At 44.5% G+C, this 13,514-nt stretch overlaps 1 protein-coding gene across 1 annotated transcript in view; it reads right to left on the reverse strand.

Moving 5' to 3' along the window:
- LOC118560258 (protein NLRC3-like) overlaps nt 1–13,148 on the reverse strand; it is a 492,641-nt gene extending 479,493 nt beyond the window's left edge. The window contains exons 1-2 of the mRNA XM_036131177.1: nt 11,475–13,148; nt 4,404–4,589 (exon numbers count right to left, since the gene is read on the reverse strand). Coding sequence (XP_035987070.1) covers nt 4,404–4,589; nt 11,475–12,964 — 1,676 coding nt within the window. The 5' untranslated portion in view covers nt 12,965–13,148. The remainder of the gene's footprint in view (nt 1–4,403; nt 4,590–11,474) is intronic.
- Between the last annotated feature and the right edge of the window lie 366 nt (nt 13,149–13,514).

Genomic DNA, 13,514 nt, shown 5'->3' on the forward strand with positions numbered 1-13,514 from the left:
TTTAATACACATTAATGAGTGGCTCTGGGTTGTATCATATATTCAATGGTTACTTAAAGTATTATTTAGGAAAGATTATTCTCTATTATTTAGCTTTTTGCACTAAACACTGGAATAATGAGGCACAGACTAAATCACCATTTGACACAAGTTATAAAGTGTTAACACCCCCCCCCCCTTTATATAGGAAAATAAAAAGGTGAATAAAATAATGTACTTTAGGACCTTTAAATAAAGACAACAAGCACTTCTCTGCATACAACAGCAAAATAAAAACCCTCAGGGTGTCAATCTGAGATCCCAGTTCAATAATGTTTGCTTAAATCCTTATTCATTAAAGCTAAAGGCGGTAAAAGCCAAGTTAAGCCTACGCTGCAGGCCTGTTTCTATGTGAACATGGAGACCAAACTCAGTGGTGGCTTCTCTCAAAGAGGAAATAATAAACTAAAAAGGAACCTTGGTCCAGATGAATAATAATGTTAACAGAAACGCTCTGCTCCCTTTAGTCCTCCTCTCCAGTGGAAAAAACTCGCCTCCCACAGTCACGGCTCCCACTCCACTACTAGGCCACCTGTGGGGTCCACACCCATCACAAACTCCTCGTCCTCGTCCCCAGAGGTCCTCAGAGTGCATTCTGGGTCAATCTGTGGTTGTCCGGTTGGGTAACGATACTCTCTAAGCTCCTCGGTCCATAGAGGTCCAAGATGGCAGAGTGAGAGGTGGTGTTTTTGCAGGCTCTAGTACAATCAGTGTTTAGCCAAGATTTAACCCTATTTTTGTGCTTTAGCCTCAGTTTTGAAGCACCTTTGGGTTTTTTGTCCCTAGTTTAACATCTTTTTGAAACCATTTCAGCTATCCAGGTCTTTTTTCACCGTCTGTGAATTTGTATACGGAGGTAAGTAAGTCTGACCACGACTACAGCCGGTCGGCTCTCCAAGAGGCTTGCCACGAAGATATTATTGAAGAAATGGAGTTGGTCGGGGCTGCTACTGATCCTTCTTGTAAAGAACAGAAGGTAAACCGGGATCATACACCCATTAAGAACAAAAAGAAAATGAAGCTACAGGAGACGTAATGTGAGGAGGACACAGCGAACGCTATTATTCCTGCGATAGGAGAGCTTAACACAAAGATGGATAATCAGACTGAAAGTATTGAAAAACGTATCAAAGCTAACACTGTGGCAATTGATGTGAATAAGGAAGCCATAACAGAGCTTAAAGCTACAGTTAAGCTTCTGAAAAAAGAAAGCACAGCACTGAGGATCTCCTGTGAAGACCATGCTCGTTACAAGAGACGCTGGAAGCTGAGGGTGACCAGAGAAAGATGATGAAAACATTCCATCATCGGGATCCTCACTAGGATCATTCCTGTCTCCATGGATGGGGTCTGAACAGTGAGGACGAAGGTTACAAACTGTAACCATGATTAGAACAGAGCAGAGTCTGTCCAGGTGAGCGTAATGATCATTCTGCCAGAACTCTGAGAACAGAAGGAGTCATGGAGAAAGCTGAGACATCCTGCAGGTAAAACCTGATAAATGAGCACGGAGATGACCAGGAAGCTGCTGTGCAGATGTCCTCCACTGTCCTTCCTCCATGCAGCTGAGGAGGAGGAGGAGATCCCTCTGGTGGAGTGAGCTCTGAGCTCCTCTGGAGGCTCCAACCCAGAGGAAACATCAGGCTGAGAAATAGCCTCACACAGCCAGTGTGAGAGGCGCTGTGCAGACAAAGGCTGTCCTGCAGAGTCGTCTCTGTGATGCACCAACAGCTCGGAGCGTGGCTTCCTCCTCAGAGCTGTGAGGAGGAGGATAGAAGCCATTCAGAGTTATCACCCTCCACCTGAAAGATGCTCTTGGCTGTGAAAGCAGGATTAGGACGCAGCAGAGCTGAGCTGCCGTCCCCCTGAATGCTGAGACAGGAAGGAGCAGCAAAGAGGGGGGACAGATGGCTCACTCTCTTTGCAGACGTCACAGCTAACAGCAGAGCTGCTTTGAAGGACAAGAGTTTCCCTGGAGCCTGATCTAAGGACTCCAACGGAACTTTAACCAGAGACCAGGACCAGCGCTAAATCCCACTGAGGAAGCAGAGGACGTGACACAGGTCTGTGTCTGCTACACCTCTCAGGAAGCGCTTTATCAGAGGAGGGTTACAGACTGTTCTCTCACCCTCATGACCAGAGCAAATAGCTGCAGCATAAGTCTTAATGTGCTGAGGGATACATTTCTGTCCATGAGCTGCTGGAGAAACGTTAATATTCCAGACACCAGCGCTCTAAAGCTTCCATTCCTACACATATTGCTGTTGTAGAGCCAGCCGTCCGCTCTGAATGGATGGTGCCAGTGGCCACCAGTGGGGGGGCCAGGACATTTCCAGGTGCCCCCCCCCCCCCCCCCCCCCAAGGAAACATTTCTGGAGGTGCCCTGAATGGTTCACATGACTTCCTGCAGAAGGCCCAGCCTCTCTAAGCTCCCGTTCAGCAGTCAGGCCCAGAGACGCTGGCCTGTTTCTGGGTAGCTCCTGATGGCTCCTCCTGCCTGGATGAGGAGCAGCTGCCACAGGCGGCCTGACAGCAGCTGCTCCTCCGCCTGCCTGGATGAGGAGCAGCTGCCACAGGCGGCCTGACAGCAGCTGCTGCAGGTTGGGGAACCACGGAGCAGCTGTTAGCTGGGGGGCTCTGAGAATTACCAGAAGCTGTTCACCAACCAGGTCTAGGAGCCGGTATCAGCGGGACCAGAGGGAAGGAGTAGAGGAGCGTCTGTGGCCACAGGTGAGCAAAGGTGTCCACTCCTAGAGGAGGATCCTCCTTCAGGCTCAGGGAGAACCACAGCAGACACTGTGGGTGACACTGAGGAGGCTGATGGAGGAGGCTGATGGAGGAGGAGGCTGAAGGAGGAGGAGGCTGATAGAGGAGCAGAGGGAGGAGGCTGAGGGAGGAGTAGAGGAAGAGGAGGAGGAGGCTGATGGAGGAGCAGAGGGAGGAGGCTGATGGAGGAGTAGAGGAAGAGGAGGAGGAGGCTGATGGAGGAGTAGAGGAAGAGGAGGAGGAGGCTGATGGAGGAGCAGAGGGAGGGTCCAGGAGGTGTGGAGCGCCTGAACTCCTGGCCACGGTGCTCCAAGCAGCCGGCAGACCAGCGAGGGACGTCGGCCCGGAGCGAGGCCTCACCAGGTCCTGAAGCGTCTCTGACTCCTCGGCGTTCTTCTGGATCTTCTCCAGCGCCGATTTAAAGTGAGGAGCCAACAGAGCATCCGGGCTGATGGGGCTCCCAGCACCTCCTTTTTCACATCCTGGGAGGAGGAGGGTGGAGGAGAACAGCTGGAGCCAGATGTTCCTCTGGATCATGGTCTGCCAGGCAGAAATGGTCTGCAGACTAATAGAAATGATGATTCTTCAGTTTTTCTTTGCTTTCCTTCTTGGTGCTCAAACTTGTTGGCTTGTTGCTGAACGGTAGCGCTGAGTCCAGAGAGCGTCTGCTGCAGTAGAGCTTTTTACTTTTCAATATTGTGCTGTAGTTTTAATAGCCACACTGCTGGCTCCTGGTTCTGGTTCTGTCTGATTGAGCTGTCAGACTGAAGAGGACGGTTCCTCTCTGAGCCGCACCAACAGAACAGCAGCTTCAGGACAAAGCTGAGCTGCTGGAACCTGCTGGTGCCGTCCATCCAACCATTTTCCACCAGGATTATCCCTGCTGGGGTCCTGAGGGCTGCTGGTGTCTATCTGCAGCTGTCAGTGGCTGAGAGGCGGGCTTCACCTGGACAGGTAAGCAGCCTATCACAGGACAACACAGAGACAGACGGGACAACCAACCATTCACACACACACTCACACCTAAGGAGAATTTAGAGAGGTCAGTTAAGCTAACAGTCATGTTTTAGGACTGTGGGAGGAAGCCGGAGTACCCAGAGAGAACCCACGCATGCACAGGGAGAACATGCAACCTGCTGGTGCCGTCGCTTTGATTTAGTTTACATTTTCTCTCTTTGTTCTTCTCAGACATTCATTTTTTAGATAATGCTGTTTTATTATTGTTATTTTACTGTTTATGTGTATGAATGTCATCCTGGCACTACTCTGGAGGAACAAAAATTAATGTTTCATGTAAAGATGTGACAAAGAAATGAAAAATAAAGCTAAATAATCTGATCTTGTAATCTAAATCTTTCCCAAATCAAATTAAAACATCTCCATCAATAATTCACATCATTTGACTTATTTTCCTCATTTTTGTTCTTCAGTCCAAAGCATTTTAAGTGTTAAATGTTCAATACTGAAAATATCAAAGAAGAAAATAAATAATTGACAAGGCAAAACATTTGGACAGCAGGTTGTCTGTAAAGAAAAAACGTCAGAACTAAATTATTAATTAAAATAAGTTTTAAAGTAGCAGTGAAGATAAAACCAACCTCAGCTTCTTTACTTTACAGAATGGAGTCTCCAGGATCTCACAGAGACGCTTCATCTCAGAGTCTCCAATGGTTTCCCCTCCATCACTGATCTCCTCTATTTCCAGGTCAGTCAGGGAGGGGTTGGACTTCAGAGCAGAGGCCACAGCATCACATTCAGTCACTGAGAGCCTACAGCCCACTAGTCTGTGATGAGAGAAAGAATCAGATCAGTTGTAGTTAAATCAGACTAATAAAGACTGATAGACAGACTAAAAGATGACGACTAAACAGTGATGTCATCATCAGATGAACATCTGCTCTTCACATCAATGTCCTGTTTGACCCACACAGAGAATCTCTTCAGTCTCTTCAGGTCTTGGTTCTACTGCAGAGCTGCTGTGTCTCTGCTTTGGTTAAAAGCTTCATTTAACCACAAAGATGAAGAAAGATCATATAGAGTAAAACAACAGAACTGACTAAATCTATCTGGATGTCCATGGTAGCATTTGGCCGTCTCCTCTATGTAAATTATCACCAGATTATCTCTAGACATATGTGAGTCTAGTGATAATACACTATGGTTGTTTTGGCTTCATCTCGCTTCCAAATCATCTCTAACTATACATACAAGTGAAGCCTCTTCCTTTCACTGGAAGTGACCAAACTGGGTAAAATTACTGGTAATGTATCAAAAAGAAAACAGGAGGCTCCAGTTTTCATTTAGTAAAGAGAGTCATGACTTAATGTAACAGATAACGGCGTTAAGTTACTTCCAATAGAACACAGTGTGTTACTACAACTGCATCAATAAAGCAGCTTTTCTTCAGAGCATGCTCTCTGCTGCAGGAGTTTACCAGTGGCTGACTTAGTTTAGCACTTTACTTCTTCAGTGGTATAATAGCTGAAGTACATTCTACCTGCTGCTGTCTGCAGTGGAGGGAGCCCTATTTCATTTACTACAAAGTCTGTTTTAGCTTGATATATTGCTGCAAGAGAAGATTTTGTTACAACCATTTATAGCTGGTTGCAGCTTGTTAATGTGCAATAATAATCAAGTTCAAAAACAGTTGGTTTATTTTATTGTTCTATGATGAACATTGAGTATAATAATTATCATCATATCTGGATAATTATATTAAAATTGATAGATGTCTTGACTCTTGACTCACTTGTGCCACCACACACTAAAATGGTAGATTAGTGGACAATGTTTTCAGATTTATACTCCCTTCATAATTTATTCATTATTATGTATTTTATATGTGACATGTTAGATCCCATAAAGTAAGTGAATAGCGGCTTTATCTAGTCAGTAGTGCTGGATGAGAACATTGTGGAGCAAAGGCCTCTTGTGTTTTAAAGCCAGACCTATCAGCTCTGAGCCACTCTGAGCATTAAAGCCACTCACACCTGCAGATGGAGGCAAAGGAGAAGGCCGGCTCAGCTTCAGGTAAGCTCCACCTGCTACCAGGCTCCACTTTGCCCTCTTTCACAAGGCCATGGCTGATGTTCTGTGTGTGGGTGAGCATCAGTGTTTGGCTTATGTGTGCTATGTGTTCAGGGCCCAAAGCTGCAGTCTGCTATAGCAATGTGAAAGGTGCTGCTGAGATCAGAGCAGAGCTGGGAGAGCAACAGGCTGCTACTCCTACTGCTGCTGATGCTCCTGCTGCTGCTGCTCCTGCTGCTCCTGCTGCTGCTACTCCTACTGCTGCTGCTACTCCTGCTGCTGATGCTCCTGCTGCTGCTACTCCTGCTGCTGCTGCTGCCGCTGCTGCTGCTGCTGCTACTCCCGCTGCTGCTGCTACTCCTGCTGCTGCTGCTGATGCTACTCCTGCTGATGCTACTCCTGCTTCTGCTGCTGCTGCTGCTACTCCTGCTGCTGATGATGCTACTCCTGCTGCTACACCTGCTGCTGCTGCTGCTGCTACTCCTGCTTCTGCTTCTGCTGCTGCTGCTGCTGCTACTCCTCCTGCTGCTGCTGCGGCTTCTGCTGCTGCTACTCTGCTGCTGCTGCTGCTGCTGCTGATGCTGCTGCTGATGCTGCTGCTGATGCTGCTGAGGGTGGCTTTACTTTTGCTCTGTTTCTGTTTGCTGCAACTTGATAAAATCACTGTTTCCTTTTAATTAGTAACTCGGTAGTCAGTTATTAGTTTCTGAGTTCCAACCTTCTGTCAATCAGTCTGATGTTGAACATGATTACATCAAGTAGCTCTTAGACAGCAGCTAAAGCATCTCAGCTGAAGTCTGTAGCCTGGTGTCTGTAGACAGGATCAAATACGCTCTAAATGGAACGCTTTCAGAGCTTAGTTAACACCACTTAGTCTGGGGGGGGGGGTTGATGCGTCACCTTATGCTTGAATTCAGGTGCACATAATTACCTTACATGTACAGTCCTGCTCACCATTATTGGCACCCCTGTAGTTTAAGTACATATAATGGAATATTTCCTGAAGGAAATTCATCAAGTAAAATAACATTTTACTCCTGATAGCTTATGCTTGATGCAAAACAGCAAATGATAAAAAAAACATTTAAATAGATAATCATTGTGAGGAAATCAAAGAAAAATATAATGTTTACCATGTCAATGGTATTGGCACCCTTTGCTGCAAATCAGTACCAAAACCAAATTCGGCTCACCTGTTGCAAATCACAAATAAAGATCACTTGTGATGAACTGCCTCCACACATGTGACATGAATTAACCAATAAATGATCATGTTGGTGCATTAAAAGCCACCTGTTAGTCGATCTTCACATGTGACAATTGTAAAGACAAAGGAGCTGTCTAAGGACACCAGAAATGTTATTATTTGTAAGTACAAAAACTCCAAAGGGTATAAAGCCATCTCCAAAGACCTTGGTATCCCTGTTTCAACGGTGTGTCATGTTATTAAAAAGTTTTCCAGGCATGGAACTGTCAAGAACCTCCCTAGACGTGGGGGGAAAAGAAAAATTGATGACAGAAGTCTTTGACGGTTGGTGCGAATGGTGGAAAAAACACCACATCAAACATCTAAATACCAACTTGGAGCAGTCTGGTGTGATTGTTTCAGCAAGTACCATATGACGCACACTAAACAAAGTGGGGCTTAATGGGCGGAGGCCAAGGAAGACCCCATTGCTAAAGAAAAGACATAAAAAAGAACGACTGATCTTCGCAAAACAGAACCTGGACAAACCTCGAGCCTTCTGGGACGACATTCTATGGACAGATGAAACAAAAGTGGAGCTTTTCGGTAATTCACACAAACGGTATTTTTACAGACGGCGCAATGAAGCCTTTAAAAAAAAGAACACCATACCAACAATCAAGCATGGTGGAGGATCCATAATGCTGTGGGGCTGCTTTGCGGCATCTGGTATTGGAGGCCTTGACCGTATCACAGGCATCATGAAATCAGAAGATTTTCAAGAAATTCTACAGCAAAATGTTTTGCCCAGTGTAAGAAAACTTGGTTTGAGGCGAAGATCCTGAGTCTTCCAGCAAGATAATGACCCAAAGCACACCTCCAAAAGCACACAGGCATGGTTGAAAGGGAAAAAAATGACTATTTTAAAATGGCCAGCAATGAGTCCTAATCTCAATCCTATTGAAAATCTTTGGATAGAGCTGAAATCTGCCATTGGAGAAAGGAACCCTGCAAATGTACAAGAGCTTGAGCAGATGGCAAAAGAAGAGTGGGATAAAAGGCCACCCGAGAAGTCCAAGAAGCTTATAGATGAATATAAGAAACGTTTGGAGGCTGTCATTGCTGCCAAAGGCTGTGCAACCAAATATTAGGGAGGGGTGTCAATATTAGTGCACATGCTGGTTTTCTGTTTTGTCCTTTGGAATTAAAATATTTGTGTTGAAATGGCAACTGTCTGTCTTAAATTACTTTGGACCTCAAATTGAAAGATCCTGTTGATATAAGATTTGAACATTTCCATTTATTTCTGAATATATTCAGTCAGCTATGCAAAACATGAAGGGGTGCCAATAATGGTGAGCAGGACTGTAATTTAGGTGCCCACATTTAAGGATCATTAAGGGACTTGTAACTAAAGGGGCTTCAGCTCAGACCCTCATTCCTCCTCTTCCCTCTAAAGGAGCCCTTTACACTCTTTATTGATGCATTTTTCCTCACTGTTTATTTATGACACGCAGCGCACGAATGCAGGGAAAATCCTCCCACCTCATTGATTCCTCACCGCTATCATTAAGTATAAATTATGCTGGTGCCAGACGTTACCAATTAGTGTTTTTTCCTACAGTCACTTAAGAACCAGTGAGACGCAGAGCTTCAAAAGCTGCACCTATAGTCATGAAATCTGGGGTTAAAAGGTATAAAAAGTGCTATATTTCCTGTAGGATTACTCCTTTAAGATTATTAGAGGACACTCAAGCTTTTATTGGAAATAATAAAACATGATTAAGTGGAAGTATTTATAGACTAACAGGCATCCATAACAAACTGTTAGCCCAGAAACAGCAGCAGCCCTGGCAGCTGGCGCTGCTCCCTGGTGGCAGACACATGCCAGTGAAGGTGGCAGCAGAAGTGCCTCTAGTAGCTGCTGCTGCCACCACAAATTGTTTTCGGCCCTGCTGGAGAGCTGGAAACTGGAGAAATGTCTCATTTTCTGGTAGCAGCTAAAAGAAGAGCAGCAGCATTTTAGACCAGCTGCAGTCAAGCCTCTAGAGTTTTATTAACCCAGAGTAAAGTGCAGTGTAGGGATCTAAGCAAGTTGTAATTAAAGCAGAGATTAAAATCTTTAGTCAGCTGTTTTAGTTTGAAAAAGCTGGACTAGACCAAAGATTTTAACTGAGCATCAAAGTTAAGATTATTCCCTAGTCTTACACTCAGGTCTGTAGCAGTCAGTGTCAGATTCTGACTTTAAGGTCAACACTGATGTTAGAGACATCAATGCACCCAAACAACATAAACTACTGAGAAGTTTATATATAGAACAACTATTTTTCTTTTTAGTGTCATAAAGTCTGTCTTCTGGCTAAAAAAGCTAAACACTGGTTTCTCATAACTGACCCCAAAGGGACGGGGTAAAGAGAGAAGAGGAAGAGGCCAAGAATGGAGCCTTGAGGCACTCTGCATTAGTGGGACTCTATAATAAAATAAAAAGCAGTTCTCCATTCTGAAATAATTTCCCTCTGGGATTATTAAAGTATTTCTGATTCTGATTAAAAAAGTGTAATAATACCAGCAAAAACTAACAACTACTTTATAACTTTATTCAGTGATTATTTGTACATGTGGGGTCTGTTTCATTTGATCCATTCATGCGGGTCTATCTAGTAACAAAATCTATTTTACAATAAAACAGCAGCTGAATGGACTCAGGAATGTGGAGTTTTGGTTGCAGCAGACAGAATTTCTGGAGATGAGCCAAAATCAGAGCAAACTGGATTTTCCTCAGAAATCTGGAATGGACCACAGAGCCGTTTACTTGTTGAGAAGGTGCAATATTGAGCGTAAATGTTGTGAATAGAGATTAAACAGACGTGATTCTGCTCATATCAGGCAGTCTTGGTATGTTGTAACAATCCCAGGAGAACAGTTTGGTGTTTTTCTGTTTAACCCACTAACTGGACAGTAAGGTGTTGACACTCCTCTTTCACTTTTTAACCAAAGGAAAACATCATGTCTAGTCAGTTAAAAATGAGATGCAGTTGACTGGATCCATTCTCCACCGCTCCCCCAGCCCAAAAAATGAACATTATGTCACTCTTAACTTTCCCTAAAAGTTGAGAGGTGTGATGATAGTGGATCTAGTTAGCTGAAATCTTTCTCTTCTAGCTCTGTTCCAGCTCCATAACATAGTGGAACAAGCCAAAGGGCTCCTGAGAGACACTGTGGTGTTGTTAGGCTTGGCTTGTCATGGACTGTTGCTGCTGTCCTCACAACAGGAGACTATGTGAAGCTAGACCGCCACCAAGATGAAAAAAGTTCTCCACACAAGGCTTGATGTCCTTCACTTCTCTGAGGAACCTTTATTCAGAGATCTGACCAAGATGGGAGGTCTCACTCTGATTAAATATCACACCCAAACCTTTTTAACTATTGTTAGCATGGATTTACTTGGACTCATTTTAAACTATGAACTAGTTTTTTTATCTTATTTATGTCATTTTTTCCCACCATGAATTTATTGCTGTCTTTTAACAAAAGGCAGGACACTGTTCATTTGTTCTCCATTGTTCTTGATCTCAATGGTCTTTTTCCTGGTTAAATAAAAACTAAAAATGAAGCTGTTGTTCCTTTCCTGTTTCTTGGTGTAGGGGTGCTGGAGAGGCGGATTTAGACAGAGACAGTTCTGCACCATGAGTTCTGGTTCTGTTCTGTTTAGTGACATCCTCTGTTCTGCAGTCAGCTTTAGAAACCTGCCTGCCTTCAGACAACTGTTTGTTAACCAATGGTTGAAGTGCAAATAAAGCCACATGTCTCTTCTTGTGGGCTCACCTATGTGGCTTTACACAGTGGGGGGGGGGGGGCTTACTCCAAGGGTTGAAGATGTCAGTGACAGTCGTAGACACTGGCAGACAAACATAGCTGTGGACTGTTTCAGAGAACAATGAAAGCTAACCTATTACTTAGAGGTTAGGAACTGAACAGCAGACAAACCAAGGCTGATCAACCATGCCGCTCATCTGGGCTGTTTTTCACACAATGTTTCTGATCTTCTCTGATTTATTTAGTTTTTACAAAGAAGTCATTTACGGCCAAATTACCATCACCAGCGGACCAGAAGTGGCCCACAGACCATCAGTTCAATAGCCCAGACCTAAAGAGTGATTTTCTAAAAAGGTGAATTATGGGTAACAGCCCAATGAGTGAAGAGCTGTTTAAAGTTTAATATGTGTCTCTGGATGATTGAATCTTTCTAAAAGATCAAAATCTCTAAATACCAAAAGCTGCAGCAGAGCTGACCTGAATGAGCTGAAGATTTAGAAATCTGATGGTTGAAATAGTCCAAAGTATAAAGGAAGTAGTTAAAGGTCCAAAAACGTCCAGAACCGACTGAATAATGAAGAATAAACCGGACGGCAATAATGCTGAGTCAGCATCAGTCAATGAAGACATCTGGACTCACCGAGCCTTTCTGCAGTTCCTCACAGCTGGAACCAGTCTCCGTCGTCCTTCTGCTGATGTGTTGTACTTCTCCAGGTCCAACTCATCCAGAACCTCCTCTGACATCTGCAGCATGTAGGCCAGAGCTGAGCACTGGATCTCTGAGAGCTTCTTCTTTGATTTCAGGAACTGTTGGATCTCCTGAAAAACTGAGAGGTCCTTCATCTCCATCAGACAGTGGAAGATGTTGATGCTTCTGTCAGGAGAGATTCTACCAGTGTTCATCTCCTTCAGGTTGGTGATGACTCTCTGGATGGTTCCTGGACTGTTCTCTGTCTGACCCAGCAGGCCTCCTAAGAGTCTCTGGTTGGACTCCACAGAGAGGCCATGAAGGAAGCGAGCAAACAGGTCCAGGTGGCCATTTTCACTGAAGAGGGATTTCTCCATGATTCTCCACAGGAACTCATCCAGAGATGAGTAATTCTGGTCTTCTCCCATGAAGTTCTCCACCACCTGTGTCTTCCTGCTGGTGAAGCAGTGGAACATGTAGACTGCAGCCAGAAACTCCTGAATGCTCAGATGAACAAAGGAATAGACAGAGTCGCCGTCCATCCCTTTCTCCTCTGTAAAGATCTCAGTGAAGAACCCTAAATAGAGTGGAGCATCCTGGACATCAATGCCACACTCTTTCAGGTCTGATTCATAGAAGATCAGGTTTCCTTTCAGAAGCTGCTCAAAAGCCAGTTTTCCAAGAGGCAGAACATTCTCTATGTTCTCTGGAGTCCAGAGTCTTTTTAGCTCAGGTCCTCCTTCATACTTGATCTTTCTCTGTTTGATCTGAGTCTCCAGGAAGCGGATGTACATCTCAGTCAGGGTCTTTGGCAGCTCTCCTTGGTCTCTGATCTTTAACTCATACTCCAGAACATTAGCAGTGATCCAGCAGAAGACTGGGATGTGGCACATGATGAAGAGGCTTCGTGATGTCTTGATGTGGGAGATGATCCTGCAGGCCTTCTCCTCATCTTTATCAAATCTCTTCCTGAAGTACTCCTCCTTCTGTGGGTCAGTGAACCCTCTGATCTCTGTCTCCAGATCAATGAACTGCCTTCGGATCTTACCGGCTGCTGCAGGTCTCGTGGTTATCCACAGGAGAGCAGAGGGAAGCAGATCACCACTGATGAGGTTTGTCAGCAGAACATCTACTGAGGTGGACTTTGTGACATCTCTCACAGGCATATTGTTGTGGAAGTTCAGAGGAAGTCGACTCTCATCCAGACCATCAAGGATGAAGACAACTTTGAACTGTTCAAAGCTGCAGATTTCTTTGGTCTTGGTGAAGAAGTGATGAACAAGTTCCACCAAGCTGAACTTTTCTGCTTTCAGTGCATTGAGCTGTCTGAAGGTGAATGGAAATATGAACTGGATGTCCTGGTTGGTTTTGTCTTCAGCCCAGTCCAGAATGAACTTCTGTGTTAAGACTGTTTTCCCAATGCCAGCCACGCCCATTGTCATCACTGTTCTGATTGGATCCTTTCTTCCAGGTGGGCGTTCAAAGATGTCTTCTCGTCTGATTGTTGTTCCTGGTCCACTGGTTTTCTTGGATGCTCTTTCAATCTGTCTGATCTCATGTTCATCATTGACCTCTTTACTTCTTCCCTCTGTGATGTAGAGCTCTGTGTAGATCTGATCCAGAAAGGTTTTTTTTCCAGCTTTAGGAGTGCCTTCATTCAGACATTGGAACTTCATCTTCAGAAACTCTTTAAGTTCTAGTTGACAGCGACCAAAAACAGCTGAATAAAGACACAAGAGGAGACACTTCAGTGAGACACAAAGTATCAGAACTATTTCTGATCTTTTCAGTGGGGGTTTGTACACAAGATTTCACGAGCCTATTAAAATCCAATACTGACAGTAAATATATTGGTTTTAAAGGAATTTGTCATAAATCTTCTCTGCAGCAGATAGTTGTCTATCTGTTGTGTTTTAGACCAGCTGACTGTTTGCCACTCTCTGACCTGGGCTCCGTTCTTCGTACGTTGCTTGAAACATCCAAGATGATTTC

Source organism: Fundulus heteroclitus, unplaced genomic scaffold, assembly GCF_011125445.2.
Source record: "Fundulus heteroclitus isolate FHET01 unplaced genomic scaffold, MU-UCD_Fhet_4.1 scaffold_41, whole genome shotgun sequence".
In the NCBI taxonomy this organism is placed as follows: Eukaryota; Metazoa; Chordata; class Actinopteri; order Cyprinodontiformes; family Fundulidae; genus Fundulus; species Fundulus heteroclitus.